Source organism: Taeniopygia guttata, chromosome 21 (genome assembly GCF_048771995.1).
Source record: "Taeniopygia guttata chromosome 21, bTaeGut7.mat, whole genome shotgun sequence".
Lineage (NCBI taxonomy): Eukaryota > Metazoa > Chordata > Aves > Passeriformes > Estrildidae > Taeniopygia > Taeniopygia guttata.
Window position 1 is genome coordinate 5,369,950 of NC_133046.1, and position 13,725 is coordinate 5,383,674.

Here is a 13,725-nt window from a genome sequence, read left to right on the forward strand (position 1 = left end):
CACTGGAATGACAGTGTTTTGGCCATATTTTCACTTGGGTGGCTCCACCTCTTTCCCCTGCATCACACGGACTGATTTTTTTGTGTACTAGTGGCTTCACATTTCTAGTACCTTCTTACAAGAAAAATGATCAAGAAAGATTTGTTTTCACGTGAAACATTCCATTACACAGAGGAGGAAATATTTTGATAGTAAATAGAATATTTGGGATAGAAGCCTTTGGCTCACTGTCCTAGATGATTGCTAATGTATAATATTGATTATTGTAGAAATTTAGCTTAGATACAGCAATGTTTGTTTGTGAACATGATAGTATTTTCCTTTTATTAATTTTTTCCAATGGCAATAGCTGGAAGCCCAGGGTTATTTATAGACTTTGCTAAATCAGCACAGCCCTGGGAAAGTCATATTTTGCTTTTGTGGTTGGGATAGTGCAAATATTTTTAATGCCAAAAAACCCTGCTTTTAAGCTGCTCTTTTAATTATTTGGAAAACAGGAAGAAAAGCTGTAGATGGGATAAATTCACTACGTTTTATGCAGGAACAGAAGCTGATTATAGAAAAACATTAGCTGCTGTGCAAGGTTTTCTCCTTCTCTGTTTGCAGGAGTGACTGGGGATGGAGTCTTTGGCTCTGGCTCCCTGGGGGCACCTGGGGCTGGAGCATCTCTTGCCCAGAGCAGCTGTGGCTGCCCCTGGATCCCTGGCAGTGCCCAAGGCCAAGTTGGGCATTGGGGTTTGGAGCAGCTGGGACAGTGGAAGGTGCCCCTGCAGGGGTGGAATGGGATGAGGAGGATTCAAGTCCCTCCCAACCCAAACCATTCCATGATGGTTCCATGATAATGGTGATATTTATCCCTTTTCTGGGTGGTAGAGGAGTTCTATGCCTCCTCTACAGGGGCTGTCAGGGGTGCTGATCTGAGCTCTGGGCAGGATTAAGGGTAAAAGTGCTGCCAAGTGCCTGTTGGTCCCAGAAATGCAGCAGCTCAGGTGGCTGTGGTGGCAGAAGGACACTGTGGCCATGGGTGGTCTGGTGGCCAGGGAGTTGGGGATTCCCACCCAGGTGAGTTGGAATGGGTGGGGTACAGCTAACAAGGGTTGAAGATTATGAGGTTTGAGGCAGTGAAACCAGGGAAAAAACAAACCTGAGCTGCAGGCTTTGGGCAGCCTCTGTTCTCAGTACCTGATACAGAAATGTTTGTGTGCAGAAAAGCAAAACCAAAGGAACAAATTGTGAAGAAATCCTTCCCTGGGAGGGTAGGGAGGCCCTGGCACAGGCTGCCCAGAGCAGCTGTGGCTGCCCCTGAATCCCTGGCAGTGTCCAAGGCCAGGCTGGACAGGGCTTGGAGCAGCCTGGGACAGTGGAAAGTGTCCCTGGCCATGGAACAAGATGAGCTTTTAAGGTCCCTTCCTGCCCAAACCATTCTGTGAACATAAATGCACAAACAGTTATAATAAATAATTCAGTTTGTATTATCTTTTATATACCCCACACAACACTTAAAAAACACTTAAAAAATATCTGAAGTCCTTTAAAGAAGGTTATTTTTTTCAATTCTTTCCTCCCAAGATATAATGCAGATGCCTGTGGGGGAAAATATGACTGTAAAAATTTAAATTAATGTAAAATAGAAAAGTAACTGTGAAGAATGACCTAAAATAGCTTTTCAGTGTGGAAAAATACCACTCCTATGTTACAGGAATAGAAGACAGGGCTGGAAATATCTCAGTTCCAGGATCTGAGAATGCAGAAGTTTGAGAGAAAATTTCATGTTTTGGGGAAAGGAGAGAAATTTCTCGCCTGGGTTCCTTTCAGGCTTCCATTAGAAGCCCCAGGCAGATTTCAGATTCAGAGGGAGTCCAGGGGAAAATGAATTGGGATGGAAAAAGCACATGATGGGAGTGCCTTGACAAATTCATTCATGAAAGGTCTCAGTGGTTTGTTACACAAGGAACAGCACCATGTGTCTGAGGCCTGGGTTTGCATTAAACAGGCATTTTGAACAGCAATGTGAGATCACAGAATCGTGAAGGTTGGAAAAGGCCTCCACGATCTTCAATTTCAACCTTTAAGTGCATCCTCAGTATCCATGGGCTGCTTTTTCCCATCAGTGTTTTATTTGCTTGCACATCTTCTGTGGGATTCCACGTGGATTATGGATCATCATTTCTAGAGCATGACTTTCCATGTTTTTGCAGAGTATGACTGGTGTGGGAAGAGTTTTGGGGTCCATAACCACCACGTGGTGACTGAGCTACCCCCGTGTTGGCCCTGTACATCATGCATGGGGTGGGAGGAGAAATCACTTGAGATATGGACAACCCACATATGAACCCCCAATTTTTAGTTAGATAAAGAGAAAAAAAATAATTCAATTATCCTTTCTGTGCCTTTCCACATCCATTATCAGAACCTTGGTTGCACATTCCAGAACTCTTTTTTTTTTCCCCCCACAACTACAAAAATGGGAATGGCAAATCATGTGGTTTCCCCTATGAGTCCCAATAATAAAATTAAATCTGATGGAAGAAATTTTCCTGTAGGACAGAGGTAGGAGCCGAGAAAGAGGCAAAGTGGGATGAAGTTTGTCTGAGAACTTGGAGATGCTCAAAGTGCATAGTAAGGCTTTGGTAGAACCTCTTTTACTAGTATTAAAACCAAACCCACCTAAATGTATCATAAGTCATCTGTATTTATTTCTTTATTGTGACATGTTATACTGAATGGGTTGTTGGCTTGGGTTTTTTAATAAATAAATCCAGCAGGAAAATTTTGAAAGCAAGCCACAGCTGGAAATAAATGAACTAAGCTTGCAATAATTTTCCCTCATCAAAAATGGAGAATGCTCTATTGCAGAGCTGCTTTTGGACATAAAAGTTTGGGTTGTTGTAAACTGCTTCTTGCCTGGTGTTTCCAAATCCTCTACACTGCAAGAAATGAGGGTGATTACTTGTGTGACCTCTGAAAGATCGCAAACCTGCAGAGTTGAGAAGGGACATAAGCATGAAATTTTGTTTCTGTTGTAAATTATTTCAAAAAAATATATTCAAGAGAGTTTTTTGGGTTGGAGTTATTTTGAAAGATGTAGACCTCTAACAGGAGGGGAACCGCACAAAAAGTGAGTGTGAATCCCACCAGCCACCCCTGTCCTGTGCCCAGGGGAATGGGGCTGAATCTATGGAAAATGAGATTAATGAGCAGAAGCAGACATGCTCTGCAGATGCAGCACGAGGCACAGCTCTGGGATTGGATAAAATTAACGGTGTTCATGGACATCCTGGTTTTGCACAAATAACTAGTTTTGGCAGGTTATGTTGGAGGTTTGTAACTGATTTAGTAGCATGTTGTGATTGGAAGTGCTGAAGCTTGGACCAAAACTGCTCAGGGATAAACTCTGATGAGCTGAGGAGCAACACTGAGGCCCCGAGCAACCTGCTCCAGTGGAAGGTGCCCCTGCCCATGGAATGGGATGAGTTAAAGGTTCCTTCCAACCCAAACCATTCTGTGCTTCTGTGAATGACTTCTGGATGAGAACTGAATAGGAGTGAGTGTTAACGAGGTGTGTTTGTGTGGAGGAAAGTCACCTGGTCAGGTGCAGCCTGGAGCAGGGTCCCTGTGGCAGGGCTGGATCCCACACTCATTGAAGGCACTGGTGAGTTGCTGTCCTCATGTGCCTTTTGGAGCAGGTGCCACATCCTGTCAGGGAGCTCAGCTCACACCAGCTGGGGGCAAAGAAGGCAAAGGGGAAGTGAAGTGCTGAAGAGCCCCCTTGTCCCAGATTTTCAAGGACTAAGGGTTGACTCTGTCATTCGCTCTTGGGGTGTTTGGTTTGGTTGTTTTCTGTCCCGAGGTGCCCATTGGTCCCCACGAGTGTTTCACATCCAGCAGAGGTTCTGTGATTCACCTTCGTGTCCTTTGAAGGGATCTTCCTGCAGTGAAGAGAATCCTGTAGAAAAGGGATTAGGGAGGATTAGCTGCTCCAGCCACCCTGTGCTCAAAGGAAGGATCTGGGTCAGGAGGCCGACACAGTCCATGCTGCACAGGCTGTGGAATGTGCAGGAGGGAAGCTCAATTCCTCATCCTGTTCCAGCCTAGAATCACGGAATGGTTTGGGTTGGGATGGACCTTAAAGCCCATCCAGTGCCACCCCTGCCATGAGCAGGGACACCTCCCACAATCCCAGGCTGCTCCAAGCCCTGTCCAGCCTGGCCTTGGACACTTCCAGGGATGGGGTGGCCACAGCTCCTGAAGTACATGAAACCAGGGATTTGGGTGTGGTAAAGAGTAATCCCAAACTTGCAGAAGATGCTAAACCCAAAATGTGTAAAATATCTCAGAACGAAAAGCAAGAATTCTAGACTGAGTTTTTATTTTGTATTTCATTACCTGCTTCCTTTAAAATACAGGATTAAAGCTTCTGGAAAACTAAAATTAGCTCTTGCTACTCAGGGAAAATAGAAAGTGGTGCCCTAGCAAATTAATATGTAATTTTGTACATCCATTTTTAGGAGAATGACTTAACCTATAGATTTAAGGAGGATATTTGCTTCCATAGTCATCTCAGACCATTTAAGAAGCAGCAAACCACACCCAGGGCTCTATGGGGGCAGATACCCCAGGAGTGATGATCTTAGACAGCGTCTCTACCTTTTACCTTTGTTAAAAATTACTGAAGAAAAAACACAAATTCAGCAAATATGTCTTCCTTTACTACCTGTTTACATTAAAATCAATATTTTATAATTCAGTTTATTTATAAATAATTTGTTGTAGGAAGAGGAAGGTGTGGAAACACCAACATTGCTGTAGCTGCTGAGAAAGGCTCTCTGTGCTTTTCCTTCTGCTGGAACAAACACCAGTCCTTGGTTTGGGTGCACTGAACTAGACTTGCTAAACTTGGAGGTCCTGGAAAATCAGTGGTAGGCTGCTATGGGATACTCTCCAAGTGTGCTGTTGCCAAACTGTCAAGTTAGTACAATTTTATAATTGTTGTGCTGCCTTCATTAGGCTTTCAAGCCAATTTTAGTAGGTCCAGACCTGTGTCTGTCACGTGCCTGCTGCACTGCACGAGGATATCTCATGGACTCACTGAAGCAGCTGCAGTTTTTCTCTCAGTTCAGCCTCCAGATTTCAGATCCATTCACGAGAGCATTTCTTGTTGTCTTTCAGGAGCCTCCAGCTTAGGTTATTCTCCCCAAGGCAGTGCTGGAGTCACCATCCCTGGAAGTGTTGAGAAGGAGTGGGGATGTGGCACTTGGGACCTGGCAGTGCATGGTTAATGGTTGAACTAGATGATATTGGAGGGCTTTCCAACCTTAGTGATTCTGGGATTCTATTCCACGATTCTATTTGCATGTTGCAATTTCTGAGGAGGAGGAGGACTGCTGGATGCTCACAGTGACCTGGGGTATTGGTAGTGCCCCTGTCCCCATTGTCAAAGCCCTGTGTGGACTTGGCTGCTGTTGGATCGGAGGATTTTGGATGGCTCCAGCCTTTGCTGGAGCAGTGTTTGCACTGCTGAGAGTAGGGAGGTGAAAACTGGCAGTGTTAAAGTCCCACAGCTGTCACAAAATTACCTGTTTTCCCCCAAGAAGTGTCATTCAAGGAGAATCGTGAGGAGCATGGGCACAGCCTGTCACTGGGGCTGTTGATAGGAGTGATTTCCTTGGTTTTTTGGGCTGCCTTTGCTTCCTCCCCCTCCTGACTGCATTATTTGATACCCATCACAATCCGTAGTCACTTCTAAGCACCGAGTGCTGCATGATTGACATGACAACTCTCTCAGGGTTGACACAAGAGTCATGGGACAGACTTTCATTTTCTCGGGGATGGGCTGTGGAAAGTTTTATGGAACTCTGTGTGAGGCTGGCTCTGATTCAGCCGAGGCTGCGTGCGCACACCTGCCAAGAGAGATCAGCCCGAAAAAGAGATGATTCATCCCTGGCGGAGGGAAGGATCCAGTTGGGGACACGGGATGAGGTTCTGTGACTGACCCACCCTTTCCTCTGATGAGCACTTGGGGGCTGTAAATCTTCCCACAGTGAAGGCTCCTGGCCCATTCTCAAGCCCTGGAGCTGTTGCATGTTGTGATTTCCTGGGATTTCGGGGCTGGCGCAGCTGCTGTGGTTTAGGAACTGTAATGACAGGCGTGGACGCTCTGGGTGCAATAAAGTGACGTGGAAAAAGCACTTAAGTGGTGAACTCCGTGACTTCTGCTCTCTTGGAGCTTGGAGCTAATACTCCATTAAAGGAGCCAGGAATTTCCTTCTGTCTTCTTTTTACCTTGCTGGGGACATTTATGGACACATTGGCCTGTGCAGTGCCAGTGATCTGTGTGGGCTTCAGGTGCCTTTACCTCAGACTGGGGAATGTTAGATGGGATATTGGGATAAATCCTCCCCTGTGAGGTGGGCAGGCCCTGGCACAGGCTGCCCAGAGCAGCTGTGGCTGCTCCTGGATCCCTGGTAGTGTCCAGGGCCAGGTTGGACGGGGCTTGGAGCAGTCTGGGATAGTGGAAGGTGTCCCTACTTATGGCAAGGGTGAAACTGGATGAATTTAAGGTCCCTTCCAACCCAAATCATTCCATTATTAAGAAGTGCTTTTCAGCAAACAAATAAATGAGAAAAGGTCAGTGAGAAGCAAATGCTGAATTTCAGTAGCCTGCATTTTAACCCAATCTGCCAAAATTTAGTTGTGTTGAACAGCTGGAGGTGTCACCCAATAGTTGTGTGACTCTTTTTTTTCTTTGATTCCCCTTTTGTTTTGCTATGGCCACTCTCTAAAACATATTTAAAACAGTTCTATCGTGGAGATAGTAAAGTGGAGCATATATTTGTGTGCCATGAGAATATTTTTTGAATATTTTGCTTAATGTGTTTTGTTGAGTTTTTTTTATTAGAGGTTGAGAAAGGAGATAAACATATGCAATATTTGCTTTGCTGTTTCATTCTTTGCTTGTGGCAAGCCCTGCAGATACCATGCCTTCTCTCCAGTCCTTTATTTTTCCTTTTTCGAGGGGAATATGCAAATTTCCCCCATAGTTTATTGCTGGTGATGTGTATCCCCTTGCAAAATCCCAATATTTTTTGATATAGCTTCTCATGGAGGGATCAGAAGATCCCAGGCCTGAAGGCAAAGGGATCCCACATTTCCACCAGTGACTGCAGCTGGTGCTCTGATTTTTTGATCCTTCCACATTGTGAATCACATAAATAGATAACTTGTGCAGTGTTTCACTTAGATAAATATGTATTATTTTGTCTCTGTAGATATGTACAATGGAGTCTCTGCAGACTGCTTACTAATGTAATGTTTTACTAACAGTTTATCTCCACACAGGTAACACAAGTAGCAAGACAACCGGGTCCTCCTGCCCCATCCCCTTACACTGCACATGAAATAAATAAGGGACACCCAAATCTTGCTGCAACGCCACCGGGACATGCATCGTCCCCTGGGCTCTCACAGGTAAGACCTGGCGTTGGAGCAGAGCATTCCCAGCCTCCCCCTTTCCCTCCTGTCCCATTCTCAGCTTCTCTGCTCAGCAAGCAACTGAGTTGTGTTGTCTGTGTCCAGTGTAGAAATAAAGTGAATAAAGGGTGTGGCTTGAACCTTGCAGTGACCTATCAGCAGCACTTAGCATAGCGCACCAATACCATAAATTGGTATTTATAAATTAAGTATGAGTTTATTAGGCATTAGTTCCTCCTAGAGGTTGTAATAGAAACTAAAACCAACTTGAAAAATTAGAGAAAATAATCGTGGATGAGGAGGAATGTGTTTTGCTGTTGGATCAGGGAGTCTGGGGCACAGCCTGACTTCCAGGTTTAACACCCTAAAAGTGTCCTGTGTCCTGTCTCAGGGATTTTCTGAGGGGAAATCAAGATGGTGCAGTTTTGTACAAGATGGTGCAGTTCTGTAATTCTAAGAAATGGGTCAGGAAAACGAGTTGCACAAATGATTTCTCATAAAAGAGATGAGACAAAGGGCTGGTTACAGAAAAGTCCAGAACAGGAGATAAATGGGAGTTATAATAAGAATGAAGAAATAGAGTGTAGTGAGATATATGGAATAAATTGGTCTCTTTGTAGTCTCTATTAGATAAATATTCTGTAGGGCTGACTTGAGAGTAGAGAAGCTTATCTGAAAAAGGAAGGGGCAAAAGAGGCAGGTAATAGGGCGGGGGAAAAAAAGGGAGATAAAAGATACTGGGATGGGGAAAATGGGATGTGTGAGGAATGAGGTGTGAACTAGAGGAAAGCCTGATGTTCCCTGTGCTCTTGATGGATTTATACTTGTGTGGATCAAACAGGAAGGCCAGAACAGGTCAGCTGTTAAGGAGAGTGGTTTTGTTCTGAGGAAGGGGAGCAGGATGGGAGGCTGAGGGTGGGTTGGGAATGGGGAAGTGATGGGGAGAGCCTCAGGTGGATCCCAGCCCCCCCACCAGCCTCTGAAACATTAAACTGCAGCTGACCTTCAGGAGATGCCTGGAAATAGGTCATGGAAGGAACACTTCACCTGAATAATGCACATTCTAGATAGAGCGTGATGGGGAAAGTGAAACTCGTGGTTGTGTTTGGCAATGTGCAGATGCTCATCCTCCATGGGTGGGACATTAGAGGCTGCAGTGTCTCTGGCAGGCATTGGTGGTGTTGGAGCTGTTCCTGCACTCGGGCTGCAGGGTTCTTGGGCTGAGGCTCATGGAACAGGGAGAGCACAGCAGGGTTGCAGAGCAAACCCTCAGATACTGCCTGGCTTTTGTCATGGATCAAGACATTCCTTCCTGGTAAACCTCATCAACACATGGAAGCTACTCATGTGGCAAAGGAGAGGGGAAGAAGAGAACATTCTGAGCAGCCTCTTTAAATCTATTGTAATCAAGGGATTTCTTTTCTTCCCTTAGTGTTTTCCATTGAGTCAGTGCATCCATAGGGAGTGGGTTCTGTGCCCAATCTCCAGCCAGCTGGATAATGCTGCTTTCCTGTCCTGCTGGCTCTTGGAGGTGAGGGTCAGCCTCTGTCCCTGCCATGCTGCTGGAGCGACCTCACAGCCCTGGTGACAGCTGAGGGCCCTGGGGGCTCCCGGGGTGGCCGTGCTCCCCCTTTTAGGAGCCAGCCCTCGTGTGCTGAGGGACAGGGAGCAGCAGCAAGGCTTTGGGGGCAGAGAGGCCTGGGCACTGCAGGGTTTTCCCCAGGTGATCCCTGCCAAGGTGGGACTCAGCAGTGAAATAGCTGAGTGCAGCTCCTGCTCATTCCCAGCTGGTGCCGGGGCTCCCCTCAGGAACCCTCCCCTTTGGGTGAAGCTTGGGTGCTGATGCCAGGTTGGACAGGGCTTGGAGCAGCCTGGTCTGGTGGAAGCTGTCCCTGCCCATGGCTGGGCAAGTTGGAGCAAGGTAATCCAACCCAAATCATTCTGGGGTTCTGTGAAGAGCCAAAATGCAGGTGCCTGCACTTCAGACACCAGTAAGGGGGATTAAAGCCTTACAGAATAACATGTCCCCAGGGACAGTTTTCTGTACCCCTGAACTATTAGAGAGCTGGGTAAATGTAAATTCTGAATATTTTTCTGTGTATCTCACTTGGACCCCTGTCAGGAGTTGAGTGTCTGTGTTATGGTAAGAAATTCCCGAGCTAAATGGAGATTTGGATGAAAGTTTAACCTGTTCATTGCATCTGTGATTTGTCTCCCCTGGGCTTCAAGGAACGGTGCTTGTGTTAAGAACGAGGTGAGTGGAAGTTTTCTCTTTCCACACCTCTTGTAGTTTGTGAATTTCCAACATGTTTTCATTCATTTGCTTTCTTTTAGAAAGTGGTGAGAGAGTAATTTTTGAGTAATTTTGTCTGATTCTTGGGCACCTTAAATCTTAAATCCTACTGTTTCCCTTTAGAGAAGAAGGGACCCAAGCTGACATGGGACTCAGATGAATGTGGTGTTATTAATTCCTTTAACAGCAATAAACTACAAATAACTGTATTTTACCCACCCACACTGCATTGATGATTGAACACTGAACAAAGGTTGTCTTTGCCTTTGTCCAGTCATGCCTAACGTAGCGAGGGGGTGTTTGTGCATAAAAGATAAGGACAAGACCACTTAGTTTGAATTAGAGTCTGATTAAGAGTAATTGATTTCTCCATCAGACTCCTGAGTTAATAAATCCTCATCAAAGTGAGTCTTTCCAAGGTAGGGACTGCTCTTGAGGCAGTAGTGAGTGAAAATACTGGTGGGTGTTTTAGGCTTTGGATGTCATTTGGTACTAAATGGAGTTTGGGCAGAAAGTGTGTCACTGCTTGTGGGGCAGATTGCTGTGAGTGCTCCGCAGAGCCTCTCTTTGCTGTTACCCAGGTGGGATCTCGGCATCTCCTCAGGCTCTAGAGTTTCCTGAAGAGGGGATTTCACAGAACCAGGGAATGTCCTGAGCTGGAAGGGACCCACAAGGATCAGAGTCCAACCCCTGGCCCTGCACACACACCCCAGCAATCCCAGCCTGTCCAAAGGCTCCTGCAGCTCTGGCAGCCTCGGGGCTGGGACCATTCCCTGGGCAGTGCCCAGCACCCTCTGGGGAAGAACCTTTCCTGATCTCCAGCCCAAACCCCCCTGGCCCAGCTCCAGCCCTTCCCTGGGTCCTGTCCCTGCTCACAGGAGAGATCAGAGCTGCCCCTCGGGAGGAGCTGCAGCCCCAGTGAGGGCTCCCCTCTGGCTCCTCTGCTCCAGGCTGAACACACCAAGTGCTCTCAGCTGCTTCTCGTGTGGCCCCTCCAGACCCTTCACCCTCACCTTGGCAGAAGCCATGCTCCAAAGGAGAAGGAGGGTTAACAAATGCTTTGGTTCTACCAGTGACCTGTCCTGGCTGCTCCAGAGCTGCCTGTCCCAGCACATCTGGGGGCTGGGTGATGCAGTAATATCTTGAATTCTAGTAAGTGATAAAACAAATTGCTGTCCTTTCCTGGAGCTCCAGGAGCTGGAGCAGTTCACTGTAAGTTTGTGTGTGATGAGATGACAGCATTGTGCTGAGTGGTCTGAAAGGGAGAATTTGGGAACCACAAATCAGGGAATGTATTTAACCTGAGAAGTCAAGTGCAAGTGAACATTGTACCTTTGTTTGGATTCTTTATCTAGAAGCAGCTGATTCTGTGGTGCTGTGGTTGGGTGGCCCTTTCTCTTCCTCCTCCACCATTTCCATCTGGCATGGCCAAAACAAGAGCACGGCTCCCTGCTCCACCTCCTCTGAGGCTTTCCCGACGGACACCCTCCGGCACGTTGCTGCCCTTCAGGATTAGTTTGTGCAGCACAGTGAGGAGGCCTTGGCAGTGATGTGGAGCAGTCCCACACCCCCGTCTTTGCAGCAACAGGCAGCATCTCTGCTTCCCAAATTCCAGGGCCTTGAAGTCATAGTGCTGCTCTCGGGAATGTGCTGAGCTCTGGCGCAGGGGAATGCGCAGCACATGCTGCTGCAATGATGTTATGGCCAGATGTGGCCCCAAGTACATAAAATTTCATATTCCTGTTGGGTTTTGCGTGTTTTTCCCTCATTCCAACAAGGGAAGGGGGGGCATGGCCCCTCTTCCTCCTCTCCTGGCTTGAGGCTGCAGAAGGGGCTGGTTTGACACAATTAATTCCCTGTCTCAGTGTGTGGAGGAAAGGAGAAGCCATTGGAAAAAGGGCAGAGCAGCTCCTCCTTGGATGTGGCTCCCAGAGCAGGTTATGCAGAGCTCAGGTAGGGCCTGGACTGACAGTCAGGCACCATCCCCTGATGGATGGAGAATCCAGAGCAGGCTGAGAGCATTCCCAGGGCCCCTAACAGGAGCAGCTGAAACGCTGTAAATCTGCCCCATTGCAGTGCCTTACACTGAGGGATGGGGCAGCCATGGTAGGATGGGATAATGGGAAAGCAGAGCACTTCCAGAGCAACTGGGCTGGGAGCAGCAGGAAAGAGCTTTCCTCTGTCCATGGAGTGGACAGAGGAGGAGAGGGCTCCTCCAGAGGCAGTGTGCAGAGCTTGGGGCACCAGGAGAAGACAGTTTCATCCCACTCATGACCTGGGGGTGTTTTGGAGGATCCCCCAAAACAAGGAACAAGTGCAGTGAGTTCTGGCATGTGAGGGTGAATGGTTTGGAAAAGACTCTCAGCTTTCTCTGCCTCAGCCTTAGAACTGCAGGCTCCAGTGGGATGCTGAGGGATTCTCTTAGTCCAGACCCACAGTTTGGAATCATCAAACGACCATGCTTGGAAGAAATTGCCAGGAATTTCCTCTGTAATCAGGGATAGTTTCAGCTCTCATTAAGAACATGCTGTGCACTGAGCAGATTGGTGCTGCCTAGCCACGGCTGCCTCTTGGGATGGGCTGGAATGTTGGAGCTCTAGGGAGCAGAGGATCCCACAGCACTCATAGGGACCTTCCTCTGGAGCTGCTGTAGTTGTGGACATCCCTCACCTGCTCCTGAAAAGATCGAGATACACCTAAGAGAACAAAAGTGCAGGAAGGCTGAATTCTCTGGATCTTGGTGCACAGAGACCTTGACTTTTAGGTGGCTGATATAAATCCAGAACAGATTGCACCAGCTGAAACTTGTTACCGTCTGGTTCTGTGCCTGAAGTGAAGAGAGTTTTGTGGTCTCATTCTGCTCCTCAAAAATGTCACCATCGTTGAATTAGTATTTGTAATAGCAGGGAGACATTCCTTAGTACCTTCAGGTCTGGGAATGTGTGCCAGGAAGCAAGTCTGCCTGCCATCTGTGGCATGTTTATTAGGCAATCCCCAAACCCCTCTTTTATGATCTTGGATCCTTTCTTCAGGAGCTGGAATAATCCTGTTAGAACCATGATGCTTATTCACTGCTTCCATCTTCTGCAGCCCAATTTGAGATGCTTTTAATAAAGGGATGTTTATTAAGGGATTGTAACAGAAGGAGGGATGTAATTTAATTGTAACCTCACCCATTGGTATACCCTGGGGTCAGTCAGGTGCCCTGGGACATGGGGAGTGTTAATCCTTGTTCTCTCCTGGTGTTGGAGGCAGCTGCCTTTGGAGTCTGGTTGCTACACATTAAACTCATCCTCCCCCTGGTGAGCAGGGACAGGACCTCAGGGAAGGGCTGGAGCTGGGCCAGGGGGGTTTGGGCTGGAGATCAGGAAAGGCTCTTCCCCAGAGGGTGCTGGGCACTGCCAAGGGAATGGTCCCAGTCCCGAGGCTGCCAGAGCTCCAGGAGCCTTTGGACAGGCTGGGATTGCTGGGGTGTGTGTGCAGGGCCAGGGGTTGGACTCTAATCCTTGTGGGTCCCTTCCAGATTGATGATTCCCATTATTTGGGTCCACACGTGCTTTGCTAGAAGAAAATAGTCACTATAAAATCAGATAGTAAACTTCCACTGCTCCTGGGACACAAGGGGCTCCCAATTTTATCGTCTCATTCAGATAAGCTCCCTGTCCATCATTTTCTGTGCTCAGGAGCAGTGCTGTGGATCCCTTGATCTGAGTTGATCCCTAAGCTCTTCCCCCAGAGAACTTCTCTGTGTAGAAACCTCCTTGTTCTGTGTAAGGAGCCAATTCCCTGTTGGTTAAACCTGCCCACAGTGCCATAACTTTTATGGTTGTCAGTCAGGGAGTTTATTTGTGATGTAGACACAGAATGAAAGATTAAACTCTCCGTGTATAAATGAAGAAGTTGGTGCTGGACCAGCTGAGGGAAAATGTTGCCTGGTTGTGCTGCTCTTCCAAGCAGCAGAT

At 47.3% G+C, this 13,725-nt stretch overlaps 1 protein-coding gene across 33 annotated transcripts in view; it reads left to right on the plus strand.

Annotated features, from left to right (window-relative positions):
• EIF4G3 (eukaryotic translation initiation factor 4 gamma 3) overlaps nt 1–13,725 on the plus strand; it is a 138,524-nt gene that overhangs the window by 41,952 nt on the left and 82,847 nt on the right. For 16 of the 33 annotated variants that reach the window (XM_030289413.4, XM_072917412.1, XM_072917417.1 and 13 more), the window contains one exon: nt 7,324–7,467. The exons of 10 other annotated variants lie outside the window; for them this stretch is intronic. In XM_030289413.4, coding sequence (XP_030145273.4) covers nt 7,324–7,467 — 144 coding nt within the window. Of the gene's footprint in view, nt 1–7,323; nt 7,468–13,725 lie in introns of those variants that run through there. 7 more of the 33 variants (XM_030289414.4, XM_030289423.4, XM_072917400.1 and 4 more) reach the window with 1 other exon arrangement.